The 15,029-nt window shown below is 39.9% G+C and overlaps 2 protein-coding genes across 5 annotated transcripts in view; one reads left to right on the top strand and one right to left on the bottom strand.

The window, feature by feature from the left end:
• LOC139760254 (uncharacterized) overlaps positions 1 to 10,192 on the bottom strand; it is a 198,378-nt gene extending 188,186 nt beyond the window's left edge. For 3 of the 4 annotated variants that reach the window (XM_071683184.1, XM_071683182.1, XM_071683186.1), the window contains exon 1: positions 9,097 to 10,192. The gene's annotated coding sequence lies outside the window, so the exon portion shown is untranslated. The remainder of the gene's footprint in view (positions 1 to 9,096) is intronic. The other variant, XM_071683185.1, reaches the window with a different exon arrangement.
• Positions 1 to 13,415, top strand: part of LOC139760429 (uncharacterized) — a 61,165-nt gene extending 47,750 nt beyond the window's left edge. The window contains exons 11-13 of the mRNA XM_071683667.1: positions 2,681 to 2,813; positions 6,224 to 6,356; positions 12,531 to 13,415. Of these exons, the coding sequence (XP_071539768.1) occupies positions 2,681 to 2,813; positions 6,224 to 6,345 (255 nt within the window). The 3' untranslated portion in view covers positions 6,346 to 6,356; positions 12,531 to 13,415. The remainder of the gene's footprint in view (positions 1 to 2,680; positions 2,814 to 6,223; positions 6,357 to 12,530) is intronic.
• The last annotated feature ends 1,614 nt before the right edge of the window (positions 13,416 to 15,029 follow it).

Below are 15,029 nucleotides of genomic sequence, written 5' to 3'. Positions count from 1 at the left end.
ATCATCTCTCTAACTTCTGACTTTATTCCTAAGACATTTTCAAACCATTTTTCCCTTTACCCTTGAGCTTTGTTCCACTCATAGCTATAACATCAAAGTTTCTTTCCTCAAACATTCTACCTGTATCTCCTCTCTTCTCATCTTGGTTACATCCACGCACATTTAGACATCCAAGACTGAACCTTCGAGGAAGATGAGCACTTCCTGCTTGCTTTCTTCTGTTCCTTCTTTTGGAATTTGAAATACAACAAGGGAGTGGGTCTCCAGCTCCCTGCTCCTATCCCCTTTACTTGACCTCTATGATACATTGGGAATACAGAAGTAGAATTCTTTTTCCCGTACTCCAGCATTACCACCCCCTGCATCAGCAAAGTAACACCAGGAAAAGAGACAAAAAAGGCCACATTCATACACACTCAGTCTTTACCTGTCATGTGTAATGCACCAAAACCACAGCTCCCTATCCACATCCAGGCCCCACAGACCCTTCCATGGATTACCCCAGACATTTCATATGCCGTGGTTTAGTCCATTGACATTATGTCGACCCTGGTATACCACATCATTCAGATTCACTCTATTTCTTACATGTTCAAGCCCCAATCCATCAAAATCTTTTTCACTCCATCCCTCCACCTCCAATTTGATGTCCTGCTTCTCGTTCCCTCTGCCTCCAACACATATATCTTCTCTTTCAACCTTTCCTCTCTCATACTCTTCATATGTCCAAACCATTTCAACATACCTTCTTCTGCTGTCTCAGCCATGCACTTTTTCTTACCACACATCTCTCTTACCATTTCATTACTTACTCGATCAAGGAGAGATTGTATGTTTGTTTATGGACAGAATGCCAGCAGTCCACATGTGGTTGAAACAGAAAGAAAAGAGAGCTACCTGGGTCAAAGGTATATACGTTGACAACCACTGAAGCACTGGCTCACTCCACAGTTTTCACTGACCCTCCTGATACCCTGGTGGGTAGTACAGGTAATATACCTTCCTGATCAGTGGCTGCTTACAAATTACTACCTGTCCACTTCCAGGTGTCTAAAAAACTTCACATCCTTCAATTTTTCTCAATTTGAATTCACCTCCCAACTAACCTGCTCCTCTCACCTTCCTCCTTTCACATGCTCTTCCAAACTCAGTCACCAACATCTGCAGATTTTCACTTGAATCTGCCACCAGTGCTGTCTCCATGGTTGTTTAATTTGTTTATGGATGGGGTTGTTAGGGAGGTGAATGCAAGAGTTTTGGAAAGAGGGGCAAGTATGCAGTCTGTTGTGGATGAGAGAGCTTGGGAAGTGAATCAGTTGTTGTTCGCTGATGATACAGCGCTGGTGGCTCATTTGTGTGAGAAACTGCAGAAGCTGGTGATTGAGTTTGGTAAAGTATGTGAAAGAAGAAAGCTAAGAGTAAATGTGAATAAGAGCAAGGTTATTAGGTACAGTAGGGTTGAGGGACAAGTCAATTGGGAGGTAAGTTTGAATAGAGAAAAACTGCAGGAAGTGAAGTGTTTTAGATATCTTGTAGTGGATTTGGCAGCAGATGGAACCATGGAAGCGGAAGTGAATCATAGGGTGGAGGAGGGGGCGAAAGTTCTGGGAGCGCTGAAGAACATGTGGAAGTCGAGAACATTTTCTCGGAAAGCAAAAATGGGTATGTTTGAAGGAATAGTGGTTCCAACAATGTTATATGGTTGCGGGGCATGGGCTATGGATAGAGTTGTGCGGAGGAGGGTGGATGTGCTGGAAATGAGATGTTTGAGGACAATATTTGGTGTGAGGTGGTTTGATCGAGTATTTGATCGAGTAAGTAATAATAGGGTAAGAGAGATGTGTGGTAATAAAAAGTGTGGTTGAGAGAGCAGAAGAGGGTGTTTTGAAATGGTTTGGTCACATGGAGAGAATGAGTGAGGAAAGATTGACAAAAGATATATGTATCAGAGGTGAAGGGAACAAGGAGAAATGGGAGACCAAATTGGAGGTGGAAAGATAGAGTGAAAAAGATTATGAGTGATCGGGGCCAGAACATGCATGAGGGTGAGAGGTGTGCAAGGAATAGAGTGAATTGGAACAATGTGGTATACCAGGGTCGACGTCCTGTCAATGGATTGAACCAGGGCATGTGAAGCGTCTGGGGTAAACCAAGGAAAGTTCTGTGGGGCCTGGATGTAGAAAGGGAGCAGTGGTTTCGGTGCATTATTACATGACAGCTAGAGACTGAGTGTGAACGAATGTGGCCTTTATTGTCTTTTCCTAGCGCTACCTCACACACATGAGGGGGGAGGGGGTTGTTATTGCATGTGTGGCAAGGTGGCGATGGGAATGAATAAAGATAGACAGTATGAATTGTGTACATGTGTATATATGTATATGTCTGTGTGTGTATATATATGTATATGTTGAGATGTATAGGTATGTATATTTGCGTGTGTGGATGTGTATGTATGTACATGTGTATGTGGGTGGGTTGGGCCATTCTTTCGTCTGTTTCCTTGCGCTACCTCGCTAACGCGGGAGACAGCGACAAAGCAAAATAAATAATAAATAAGATAGCTTAAGATATTGACTTAGATATTGATGTTACATTATGAATACATGACTGGTTTATAGTTGAATTTCAATGTCATTTTCATTTTTATCATACCTAACAGTCACTTGTGATTCACTTCCAGGTCTGCTATCGTAGTGAACAGTTGGTACAAGTTGTAAAGGCTCTGCTGTATTCCCCCCACCCTCATTTGCGGATTGAGACTGTATATCTTTTGGCCAATGTTGTCAATGCTGCATCTAAGGAATCAGTCACAGGTGATAAGGATAGTGCAGTTTACTAATGTAACTATTTGATAACACTTCCATCAAATATATCCATACAACAGAGTTTACTAAGAAGTTAATTATATGACTGCAATCATTAAATAGTATGTGGCTATAAGATAACACTGTTCCATCAAATATTTTTATATCAGTGTTAGACTTATAAGAAATTAATTCACTGCCTATAATTGTCCAGAAAAATACTTGGGTAGAACAACAGAAGTTAACCCTTTGGCTTTCTGATGTGTTTCTAATTGCATCACTGAAAAATGTCAAAAATGGTATGATTGGTCCTCCTTTACTGAATTTTTATCAAGACAAAACCACAAAGTTTCCATGACAGACATGATTGTTTCTAACAAACAACAAATGGCAAGGGGTTGGAGAAAAAGAAAAACTGACAAAGTATCTCTTAAGTGATGTCTGCAGGATGGCATAAACTTCCCTAAGTGTAAGAGATTTCATTCTCCTTTCCCTCATGATTAAAAATGACTTGCAGAGGGCAGAAAAAATTAAATAGCCAGGTTTAAAGATACATTAAGCAGCACCATATTGCCATCTAGTGAGCACTAATAGATATCATATATTTTCATTAAATAGTATATTATTACATAAGTATACTTATGTAAGTAGGAGAGATGGCCAGAGAGCGTTATTGGATTACGTGTTAAGTGACAGGCGTGCGAAAGAGAGACTTTTGGATGTTAATGTGCTGAGAGGTGCAACTGGAGGGATGTCTGATCATTATCTTGTGGAGGCTAAGGTGAAGATTTGTATGGGTTTTCAGAAAAGAAGAGTGAATGTTGGGGTGAAGAGGGTGGTGAGAGTAAGTGAGCTTGGGAAGGAGACCTGTGTGAGAAAGTACCAGGAGAGACTGAGTACAGAATGGAAAAAGGTGAGAACAATGGAAGTAAGGGGAGTGGGGGAGGAATGGGATGTATTTAGGGAATCAGTGATGGATTGCACAAAAGATGCTTGTGGCATGAGAAGAGTGGGAGGTGGGTTGATTAGAAAGGGTAGTGAGTGGTGGGATGAAGAAGTAAGAGTATTAGTGAAAGAGAAGAGAGAGGCATTTGGACGATTTTTGCAGGGAAAAAATGCAATTGAGTGGGAGATGTATAAAAGAAAGAGACAGGAGGTCAAGAGAAAGGTGCAAGAGGTGAAAAAAAGGGCAAATGAGAGTTGGGGTGAGAAAGTATCATTAAATTTTAGGGAGAATAAAAAGATGTTCTGGAAGGAGGTAAATAAAGTGCGTAAGACAAGGGAGCAAATGGGAACTTCAGTGAAGGGCGCAAATGGGGAGGTGATAACAAGTAGTGGTGATGTGAGAAGGAGATGGAGTGAGTATTTTGAAGGTTTGTTGAATGTGTTTGATGATAGAGTGGCAGATATAGGGTGTTTTGGTCGAGGTGGTGTGCAAAGTGAGAGGGTTAGGGAAAATGATTTGGTAAACAGAGAAGAGGTAGTGAAAGCTTTGCGGAAGATGAAAGCCGGCAAGGCAGCAGGTTTGGATGGTATTGCAGTGGAATTTATTAAAAAAGGGGGTGACTATTGTTGACTGGTTGTTAAGGTTATTTAATGTATGTATGACTCATGGTGAGGTGCCTGAGGATTGGCGGAATGCGTGCATAGTGCCATTGTACAAAGGCAAAGGGGATAAGAGTGAGTGCTCAAATTACAGAGGTATAAGTTTGTTGAGTATTCCTGGTAAATTATATGGGAGGGTATTGATTGAGAGGGTGAAGGCATGTACAGAGCATCAGATTGGGGAAGAGCAGTGTGGTTTCAGAAGTGGTAGAGGATGTGTAGATCAGGTGTTTGCTTTGAAGAATGTATGTGAGAAATACTTAGAAAAGCAAATGGATTTGTATGTAGCATTTATGGATCTGGAGAAGGCATATGATAAGAGTTGATAGAGATGCTCTGTGGAAGGTATTAAGAATATATGGTGTGGGAGGAAAGTTGTTAGAAGCAGTGAAAAGTTTTTATCGAGGATGTAAGGCATGTGTACGTGTAGGAAGAGAGGAAAGTGATTGGTTCTCAGTGAATGTAGGTTTGCGGCAGGGGTGTGTGATGTCTCCATGGTTGTTTAATTTGTTTATGGATGGGGTTGTTAGGGAGGTAAATGCAAGAGTTTTGGAAAGAGGGGCAAGTATGAAGTCTGTTGGGGATGAGAGAGCTTGGGAAGTGAGTCAGTTGTTGTTCGCTGATGATACAGCGCTGGTGGCTGATTCATGTGAGAAACTGCAGTAGCTGGTGACTGAGTTTGGTAAAGTGTGTGGAAGAAGAAAGTTAAGAGTAAATGTGAATAAGAGCAAGGTAATTAGGTACAGTAGGGTTGAGGGTCAAGTCAATTGGGAGGTGAGTTTGAATGGAGAAAAACTGGAGGAAGTGAAGTGTTTTAGATATCTGGGAGTGGATCTGGCAGCGGATGGAACCATGGAAGCGGAAGTGGATCATAGGGTGGGGGAGGGGGCGAAAATTCTGGGGGCCTTGAAGAATGTGTGGAAGTCGAGAACATTATCTCGGAAAGCAAAAATGGGTATGTTTGAAGGAATAGTGGTTCCAACAATGTTGTATGGTTGCGAGGCGTGGGCTATGGATAGAGTTGTGCGCAGGAGGATGGATGTGCTGGAAATGAGATGTTTGAGGACAATGTGTGGTGTGAGGTGGTTTGATCGAGTGAGTAACGTAAGGGTAAGAGAGATGTGTGGAAATAAAAAGAGCGTGGTTGAGAGAGCAGAAGAGGGTGTTTTGAAGTGGTTTGGGCACATGGAGAGAATGAGTGAGGAAAGATTGACCAAGAGGATATATGTGTCGGAGGTGGAGGGAACGAGGAGAAGAGGGAGACCAAATTGGAGGTGGAAAGATGGAGTGAAAAAGATTTTGTGTGATCGGGGCCTGAACATGCAGGAGGGTGAAAGGAGGGCAAGGAATAGAGTGAATTGGAGCGATGTGGTATACCGGGGCTGACGTGCTGTCAGTGGATTGAATCAAGGCATGTGAAGCGTCTGGGGTAAACCATGGAAAGCTGTGTAGGTATGTATATTTGCGTGTGTGGACGTATGTATATACATGTGTATGGGGGGGGCCATTTCTTTCGTCTGTTTCCTTGGGCTACCTCGCAAACGCGGGAGACAGCGACAAAGTATAATAAAAAAATAATAAAAAAATATAACACACTCGTAACGAAAAGACTTTAAAGTCTTTGAACAAATTTTGAATAGCTGGATTGGAATGGACTGTACTCACATTGCTACTTCCCCACTAAAGGTGACTCTTCTCCTGTAATGTAACCTCATGCATGCACCATTTACTTGGAATTCATTTATATTGCATGTATAATCATGAAGATGCTCATACATTTTTTTGTAACATTCTCTCATTTTCTCTGTTATTAGGTCAGTGTATTATTGATGACCTGAGTCTGCGTCCTAGACTGGAGAGTGCTGTGCGTAGTGCACTGGCTGCTAAGTTTACTACAGGTCCCCCAGATACTACCAGCTTCATGTGTAATATGTAATACTTGTTCAGGTATATATTTATTATACATTTATTTGAATATTTGTTTGCATAATTATTACATTTTCGTGAGTGTTTTTGGAAGGAAATTTAGTGACTTTTTACTAGATGTAGAGGATCAGGAAGATTAAGATCCCCGATTATTTGACGATGATAATTTGTCTTTGGATCATGTGGAGAGTGATTTTATGGACATTGGCTCTTCCGTCATTGATAGTTTACTAATATGAGTGTGGTGAAGATTTCCTAGCAAAAGTGAAGGTAGTATTGCCAGTACCAGCATAATATTGAGAACAGTCCATCTGACTGGTTTGGCTTTTTAGTTTGCAGTCTTTTGTAATTTTTCTTTTTTGATCACCATTGAATCTCAGTGATTCTAACAAAATTTATTATAGAAACTAAAACATAATATTAGCCGGTAATAAATTTTTGTTGGAGGTGCAATAAATGATAACACATTCACAGTGGCACCTCACTCAAAATTCAGGCCTCGCCCCTACACTTTTAGTGCTTTGTGCTGAAACATCTACAAAATTTGCACGAATTAAAGTAATAGTGGAGAAAAAAATACTTGATCTTTTTTCATTGTTCAATGAATATCTTTGGAATTATATGGTTAACACCTTCCCTTATTATTCCAAGTATAATCATGCTGAGCTCTTATGTTGATTATTATTCTGAGTTAACTCTTTTCACTTATATTCTGAAAATTGTTATCCCAAAATAACTCATGAAGAGTTCCAGATACTTTTTTGATAATGCTCAGCAGATAAGCTCTTAGTAGGTGTAGTTTCTCTCAATAGCTAGCACCACAAGCATTTGCTTTGCAGATTACAGCATAGCGAGGCATTACTCAAAAGGAGATGCAAGAGTCTGGCTCATTTCTGCTTGCTTTCCCACTGTTTTTTACCTCAGTATGTTGAGGGATGATGAATACGATAGGGATGACAACATAGACAGAAATGAAGGTAATACCTCATCCAATGAGGGGAAACCTCTGGGATATTTCAGTATTTATTTACTTGTGCAAGGGAAGGCATCTCTCTGAAAAAGTGCAAGCGTCTGGTTTGCTTGTACTTGCATTTCCAGTTTTTATCCACCCACAGTATTTAGTGTAATGATCATCTTGACAGTGCTATTTAGATACTTAAATGAAGACAAGACACTACTTCAAGATAATCTTGACTCGGATAGTCCATCAGATTACCGTGGGTTGGACCAAAGTAAATTCACTTGCCAATTTCGTGGTTTTGCTCTTAGTAACACTGTCAGTCATATAACTGATGAACATCAGAATATGTTGTAGTGTTTTTTTTAGTGTCCATGATACAGCGATAGACTAGTTGACAAGAAAGTTCAAGAGTGAAGCAGGAATGTGGTGTGATTAAATTACTATTTGACATCCACCTGTTTGGAAGGTATTATTGCTTTTACTGGTGGTTTTTGATATATTTTGCACAATTCCGACCATTTCTACTGCAAATCACTGCCTTTTGACATGTCCCTTCCCATTTATCCAATGGTAATGGGGTCCCCATTGTGAACCAAGGTTTTAGGTGGGGGAAAATAACAAATAGTGTTGATGTGCAACTGGATTGAAGGTCAGAATCGTTCAAAAAGACATCAAAACCATTGGGTACACACTTTCACCCAAACCAAACCTATCCAAACCAGGGCCTAACGTAACCTATGTACATGTGTGTGTACCCTGATAAGAAATTTAGAAGGCTCGGGAGTTAGGATCGTCGTAGTTACACTCCACAATTCACTTTAGTAGGGAGGAAAGTGTTTTTGCGAGTCTCAAAGTAAAGACAAATGTTGCGATAGTCTCGAAGTATAGACATATGTTGCAATAGTCACGAAGTAAAATGTAGCGATAGTCTCGAAGAAAAGACAGATGTTGCAATAGTCTCGAAGTAAAGACAAATGTTGCGATAGAAAGATCAGACATGTTGCGATAGTCTCGAAGACCAAGTGTTGCGATAGTTTTGAAGACAAATGTTGCGATAGTCTCGAAGAGAAATGTTTCGATAGTCTCGAAGTAAAGACATATTGCGATATTCACGAGATAAAGACAAATGTTGCGATAGTCTCGAAATAAAGACCACAGACACCATGGGGGACGGCATGTTGGAAATTATTTCGTACTCGACCACGGGGCTGAGAAGACCTATATCGAGCTGTGATTGGTTGATTCAAATTCATAACGATCAATTAATGCCTGCAAAACAGAAGTGCACTGCGGCTTAGCCACCAACACACGAACACACAGGCGCTTTAGATCGGACGCTCCGGCACGTAACAACGGACTTCGAAAAACGAAAAAAAAAAAAATGCAATGATTTTTTTAACAAGAGTATCGTAATTTCTCAGGGAAGTAGTCATTTTCAGGAGGAATACTACAGAAGGAAAGGGTCTTAAAAGTGTTGTAGACTACCGATTCCAAGACTGAAAGTCCCACCAAACTTCGCTGGGTGTCCGAAACGGCAATGAAACCAGTTTCGGTCACATCTGGAAGTTATTTTTCTGTACGATTTTGACCATTTCTACCGCAAATCACAGCCTGATCAGATTTGCCCCACTTTATCCAAAGATAATGGGGGAGCCCATAAGAAACCGGGGTTGTGGTTAGGGGGAAATTACAAAAAAAAAAAAAAACCCGCCATGTACCATGGAAATATTTCGGGAAAACATTTTCAACCCAACCCATCCGAACGTAAACCATGGCCTAACATAATCTATGTGTACTTACCTAAATTAAATGCAGAAGACTCGTAGTAGAGTTGGAATCGTCGCATGTCCTAGTGTGACGGAGCAAGCTTCACCCAGTCCATGATATCCATTCACAAACCCTCGTATTTGTGCGTTTTGTGAACCTTTTCTTCGGTGTGGTTCATCACAGTGTCGGTACAGCCATAGTCCTTAGGGCTTATGCACACTTGTCGCTCGCTGTAATTTGTACTTAAGTCAGGTTTGGTTTTGGGTGAAAATGTTTACCCAGTGGTTTTAGATATCTCACTCAGAACATAGCCTCTCTCGTATGAATAATATTAACCCGGGCCGCCATCTACTGGCCGTTGGTGGTCGAACCTCCGAGTCGAAACTGCGCCGGATCAAGACTCGTTCTGTTCGACCCCGTTCAGACGACCTTAAGGAGCCAATGATCAACAAATAAAATCAGTTACCACACCTCCGCCCACAAATGTTGCTTTCAAACGTGACACTTGATCATTACACACTTCTTCCCCTCCATAACACTGAAGTTTTGATGACTTTTTCCACGGCACCACACTTGAGGTATTGATAACTTCTTGCACAGCACCAGACATGTTTGTTTGTCAACTCGTTAACCACAAGGTTGGTCACTACCACTCCGCACAGTTCACTATGGAGGACACCGTGTCCTTGCAAGAAATTTTGAGTCTCCGCCGTCTATACCGTAATATATATGAGCTTTTAGTCTCGCTGTACCTGAGATCACTTCCACAGCACTAGGAGGACATGTTGGAAATGAGTTCAAATCTTAACGATAGGTCTGGGGAAAGGAGGGTTTGTTTATCGAGCGCTGATTGGTTAGTTCACATCGAACAATTGCACATGCGCACTGCGGTCTTTCTTTGGACCAATGGAAAAAAAGGAATATATAGTTTCGTCTCGAACTAAAATATCGCAATTTCCTAGGGAAGTATTCATCTCCGGGAGAAGTGGTATAGAAGGAAAGGACCTTAAAATTATCTGAACTACTGATTCCATGACAAAATTCGCTGGAAAGTAACAAAGTATCTAGTGCGTTGCTTTCTTTTCGTGTGAACACTTTATAAAAACCGAATTAAAAATATATCGATGGTGTTTGGAACATATTTGAAAAAATAAGGATAACGAAATGAATTTCAAGATTGGAAAGGAAAATTTTGCGATATGTGCGAGGGTTTAAAGTGACTCTTGAACAAAAACCTGTTGACTTTCCTAACCCAAACTGGAAGGGAAAAAATGAAGAGAGAACAACTCAGACATCAGAGTGGCCAGTCTAAAAACTAATTGTGCAGGTCCATTTAATGTTTTTCGGTTTTTAGAATAAATTTTCCAAACGGTGAATCTTCTTGTGCCGTAAATTCATCCTTTCTCGATCGCACACAATTGCATGGCCACTTAATGGTGTATTCCTACCGAAAAGTCTGCGCCTTCCTGGTTGATTTTGTACCCGAAGTCGATGCCATGATAAAGTGATTTGGTGAAGATTCATTCTTCACCAACTCATGACCAAGTTCCCCCACGTGGGAGATGGCTGTAACATCTTGACCTCTTCAGAGACTTCCAGAATGAATTGGGTCATTGGTTTTCCTTATTATGTTGGCCATTGTCGAATTGATTTTCCTTATTATATCGCTTTTTAAACGTTTTATGTAAGACATGATTTGGCAGGAAAGGATCGGGTTTATATATAATAGTACATTTTTCCCCTTTAATTAATGACAAATAAACTTTCTGTCTCCCTTATCCTCAGGGATATTCATAGGCTTATAGAATCTGACTTCTTTAGAACAAATTCATCTTTTTGTGTACATTAACAGTTTCTTTCCAAAATGTATCCAGATTTTATTCTTCACATTTAATTGAGACTCCTATACTTTTGGTAATGTTATTATATGTTCCATGGTAATATTTAGGTTGCAAGTGTCAGGTACTGGGGCAGGTTTCTCTAATAACCCTTGTAGGACATTGCCCTCAAAATTTAGGTAGGTCCCCAGATGGAAGTTTAAGTTTCTAAGAAATATTTTAGTCTCTTTATAGATAGAATATCAAGAAGAGTTAAGGAAAGAAAGATGTGATTAATAATTCATATTTTTTGCTCCTCATAGTTAAATTGTATCCCTAGGGTTAGGAGAAAGAATACTACCCACCTAGGCAACTAAGAGGTGTGGGAGCAGGGGGCTGGAAATCTTCCCCTTCTGTATTATATTCCAAATGAAAGAACAAAGGAGAGAGCCAAATGAGGATTTTTTTTTATAGTCTTTTCTCTGTCATTATTAATGTATTACTGATTCCCACTGCCAATAGTTCAAGGCCTGGCAAATGATTTACCACCATATATAGTACCTTAAAGACTATTGCTAAGCAGCCACTAATTGATGAAGGGTGTACATCATGTGTACTGTCATGTTAAAGCGTATGGATAACGGAGATACTCGGATATTTTTTAGTTGATAATTCTAATTGCTTGTGTCATGATGCTCTCTCTATGTACCTATAAGGTACACGTGTGGGTAACTAACTCAAGGTTCTTTACCAGTACAGTGTTCGTTGTGATTGAAAGTAAGAAAGGAAACTTGTACAAATACAGATATAGTCCCCATATAGATACAGTCCTTAAGGGTATAAGTGACTGTGGGTCAACATAGTATGACCAATCCTCAGTTTCTCATTCATTTGGGTTTTCAAGTCCCATCTAGCTTGTCATTTATATCTAAGATAATTACCCCTACAGGGGGCAACATTGTGTCAGTGCACTGAACCAGAGCTTATGAAATAAAATGGGGAACCACACAAAGGTGTACGAGGCCTAGTTGTGGCTGTGGTTTCGATGCATTATATATGATATCTAGAGAATGGAGATGAGCAAATTAGACCATTTCTGTATCTGTTCTTCGGGCTTCCTTATGAACATGGGAAATTACAAACAATCTTTATGAGGTATGACTCTTGAATATATATTGCTAGATGCAACTGCTTTAGCCTCAGCATCTCCCATTTCATGGCTGCTGATGCCATCATGTCCAAGACACCAGCTCTGAGTAGATTCCTACAATCCATTCTTGGATTCGAGCAGAGTGTGTTATGGCTTGGAGTGCACTGTGGGAATCAAAGTGAATTGCCAATTTCATTTTAGGAGATTGTTAACTTAATGTAAATGGAGCCTGAATACCATACAGTTCTGCTGGAAGTATGGAAAATTCTCTCATTACTCTTGATGTATCAGATTTTCTTCCAGCTGAGACAAAGCCTAAACCATCATCACATTTTGTGGCATCAGTAGATATCCTGCTTGAATGGATATTTTTTCCAAAAGTTGCCGTATTTAGTAGTCCACTGTGAAGAACCATAAATATGTTTATATTAATAAATTATTTTTTTTATAAGACCATTATAAAAGTGTGATGTACTCATTAACATGAAATTTTCTTTCAGATTAGATGCGGACACATGAGGTATCTGAATGTTGCAGAGGATTTCGTAAATAAGACAGTAGGTGAGGAAGTAAAGCTTGAATTGTTAGATAGTGAAGAAAGATGATGTATTAAGAAATGAGTACCATATTTTGCAGTGCATGAAGACTGGTGTATTAAATGAACCTTAGAATGGTAGAGAATATGTAGAAAAAAAATTTACCACAGATAAGGTTTTCATGTTTCTGTAGTTGATGTATATGGAACATGAAACATTATTTCTATGTAAGCATTATAGATTTCACTGAAAAATAGCTATTGTACTGATATTCATACAGCATACCACTCGTAAAACATGAATCAAAGCATTCCTTTGTTCTTAAAAACAAAAAACACATTGCCAATATCTAGAAATATTGCATATTTAACATGATTTCTCATTCAATGAATATTTAGTGTCTCATGTATCAGGTACTAAGGTAAATGACAATAAAAAGGAATTTCCATTGGTTTTTATTCAAATCCATATCCAGAAATCTAATCACTTTCATCTTCATCCTCATGATGATAGTTATAATCAGATGAATTATCATACCCCATAAATACTAAATCATCCTCTGTAACTTTTAGAGCAGAGTATGGTGTATGTCCCATCAAGAATCCAGTGACAACTCCATTGCATAAGATAGATTCTTTAAGATACAGAGGTCCCAATCAGAGATACTGTATGTAATATGATGACACTAAAAATTCAGGCTGATACCAGTGCTACAGTCACTCTAGACCTGACCTTCAGTTTATTGGACACGATTACTTTTGGAATTGCTTTTTTTTTTTTTTAGAAAAAAAAATGTGCTGCAAAATATGATAAAGAATTAATTTTGAATAAATATATATTGTGAATTGTTTTCATGGTATGTACACCTGTGACAAAAGTGTGAAGGTCTCTGCAGAGAAGATTTATATGTAGGTAAATAATGGAAATAAGCAATATAGAAAAAAACAGAGAAGAGGTAGTGAAAGCTTTGCGGAAGATGAAAGCCGGCAAGGCAGAGGGTTTGGATGGTATTGCAGTGGAATTTACTAAAAAAGGGGGTGACTGTATTGTTGGTGAGGATATTCAGTGTATGTATGGCTCATGGTGAAGTGCCTGAGGATTGGTGGAATGCATGCATAGTGCCATTGTATAAAGGCAAAGAGGGTAAAGGTGAGTGTTGTTGAGTATTCCTGGGAAATTTTATGGGAGGGTATTGATTGAGAGGGTGAATGCATGTACTGAACATCATATTGGGGAAGAGCAGTGTGGTTTCAGAAGTGGTAGAGGATGTGTGGATCAGGTGTTTGCTTTGAAGAGTGTATGTGAGAAATACTTAGAAAAACAAATACATTTGTGTGTAGCATTTATGGATCTGGAGAACACATATGATAGAGATGCTCTGTGGAAGGTATTAAGAGTATTTGATGTGGGAGGCAAGTTGCTAGAAGCAGTGGAAAGTTTTTATTGAGGATGTAAGGCATGTGTACGATTAGGAAGAGAGGAAAGTGATTGGTTCTCGGTCAACGTTGGTTTGCGGCAGGGGTGCGTGATGTCTCCATGGTTGTTTAATATGTTTGTGGATAGGGTTGTTAGGGAAGTGAATGCGAGAGTTTTGGAGAGAGGGGCAAGTATGCAGTCTGTTGTGGATAGAGGGTTTGGAAAGTGAGTCAGTTTTTTGCTGATGATACAGCGCTGGTGGCTGATTCGGGTGAGAAACTGCAGAAGCTGGTATGTGAAAGAAGAAAGCTGAGAGTAAATGTGAATAAGAGCAAGGTTATTAGGTTCAGTAGGGTTGAGGGACAAGTCAATTGGGATGTAAGTTTGAATGGAGAAAAACTGGAGGAAGTAAAGTATTTTAGATATCTGGGAGTGGATGGAACCATAGAAGCGGAAGTGAGTCACAGGGTGGGGGGGCGAAAGTTCTGGGAGCGTTGAAGGATGTGTGGAAGGCGAGAACATTATCTCGGAAAGCTAAAATGGGTATGTTTGAAGGAATAGTGGTTTCAACAATATTATATGGTTGCGAGGAATGGGCTATAGATACGTTTGTGCGGAGGAGTGTGGATCTGTTGGAAATGAGATGTTTGAGGACTATATGTGGTGTGAGGTGGTTTGATCGAGTAAGCAATGAAAGGGTGAGTGAGATGTTTGGTAATAAAAAGAGTGTGGTTGAGAAAGCAGAAGAGGATGTATTGAAATGGTTTGGTCACATGGAGAGAATGAGTGAGGAAAGATTGTCAAAGAGGATATATGTGTCAGAGGTGGAGGGAACGAGGAGAAATGGGAGACCAAATTGGAGGTGGAAAGATGGAGTGAAAAAGATTTTGAGCAATCAAGGCCTGAACATGCAGGAGGGTGAAAGGTATGCAAGGAATAAAGTGAACTGGAACGATGTGGTATACCAGGGTCAACGTGCTGTCAATGGATTGAACCAGGGCATGTGAAGTGTCTGGGGTAAACCATGGAAAGTTTTGTGGGGGTCTG

Source organism: Panulirus ornatus, chromosome 36 (assembly GCF_036320965.1).
Source record: "Panulirus ornatus isolate Po-2019 chromosome 36, ASM3632096v1, whole genome shotgun sequence".
NCBI lineage: Eukaryota > Metazoa > Arthropoda > Malacostraca > Decapoda > Palinuridae > Panulirus > Panulirus ornatus.
Note: the sequence above shows the minus strand (reverse complement) of the source record. Positions and strands in the feature narration are given on the sequence as shown.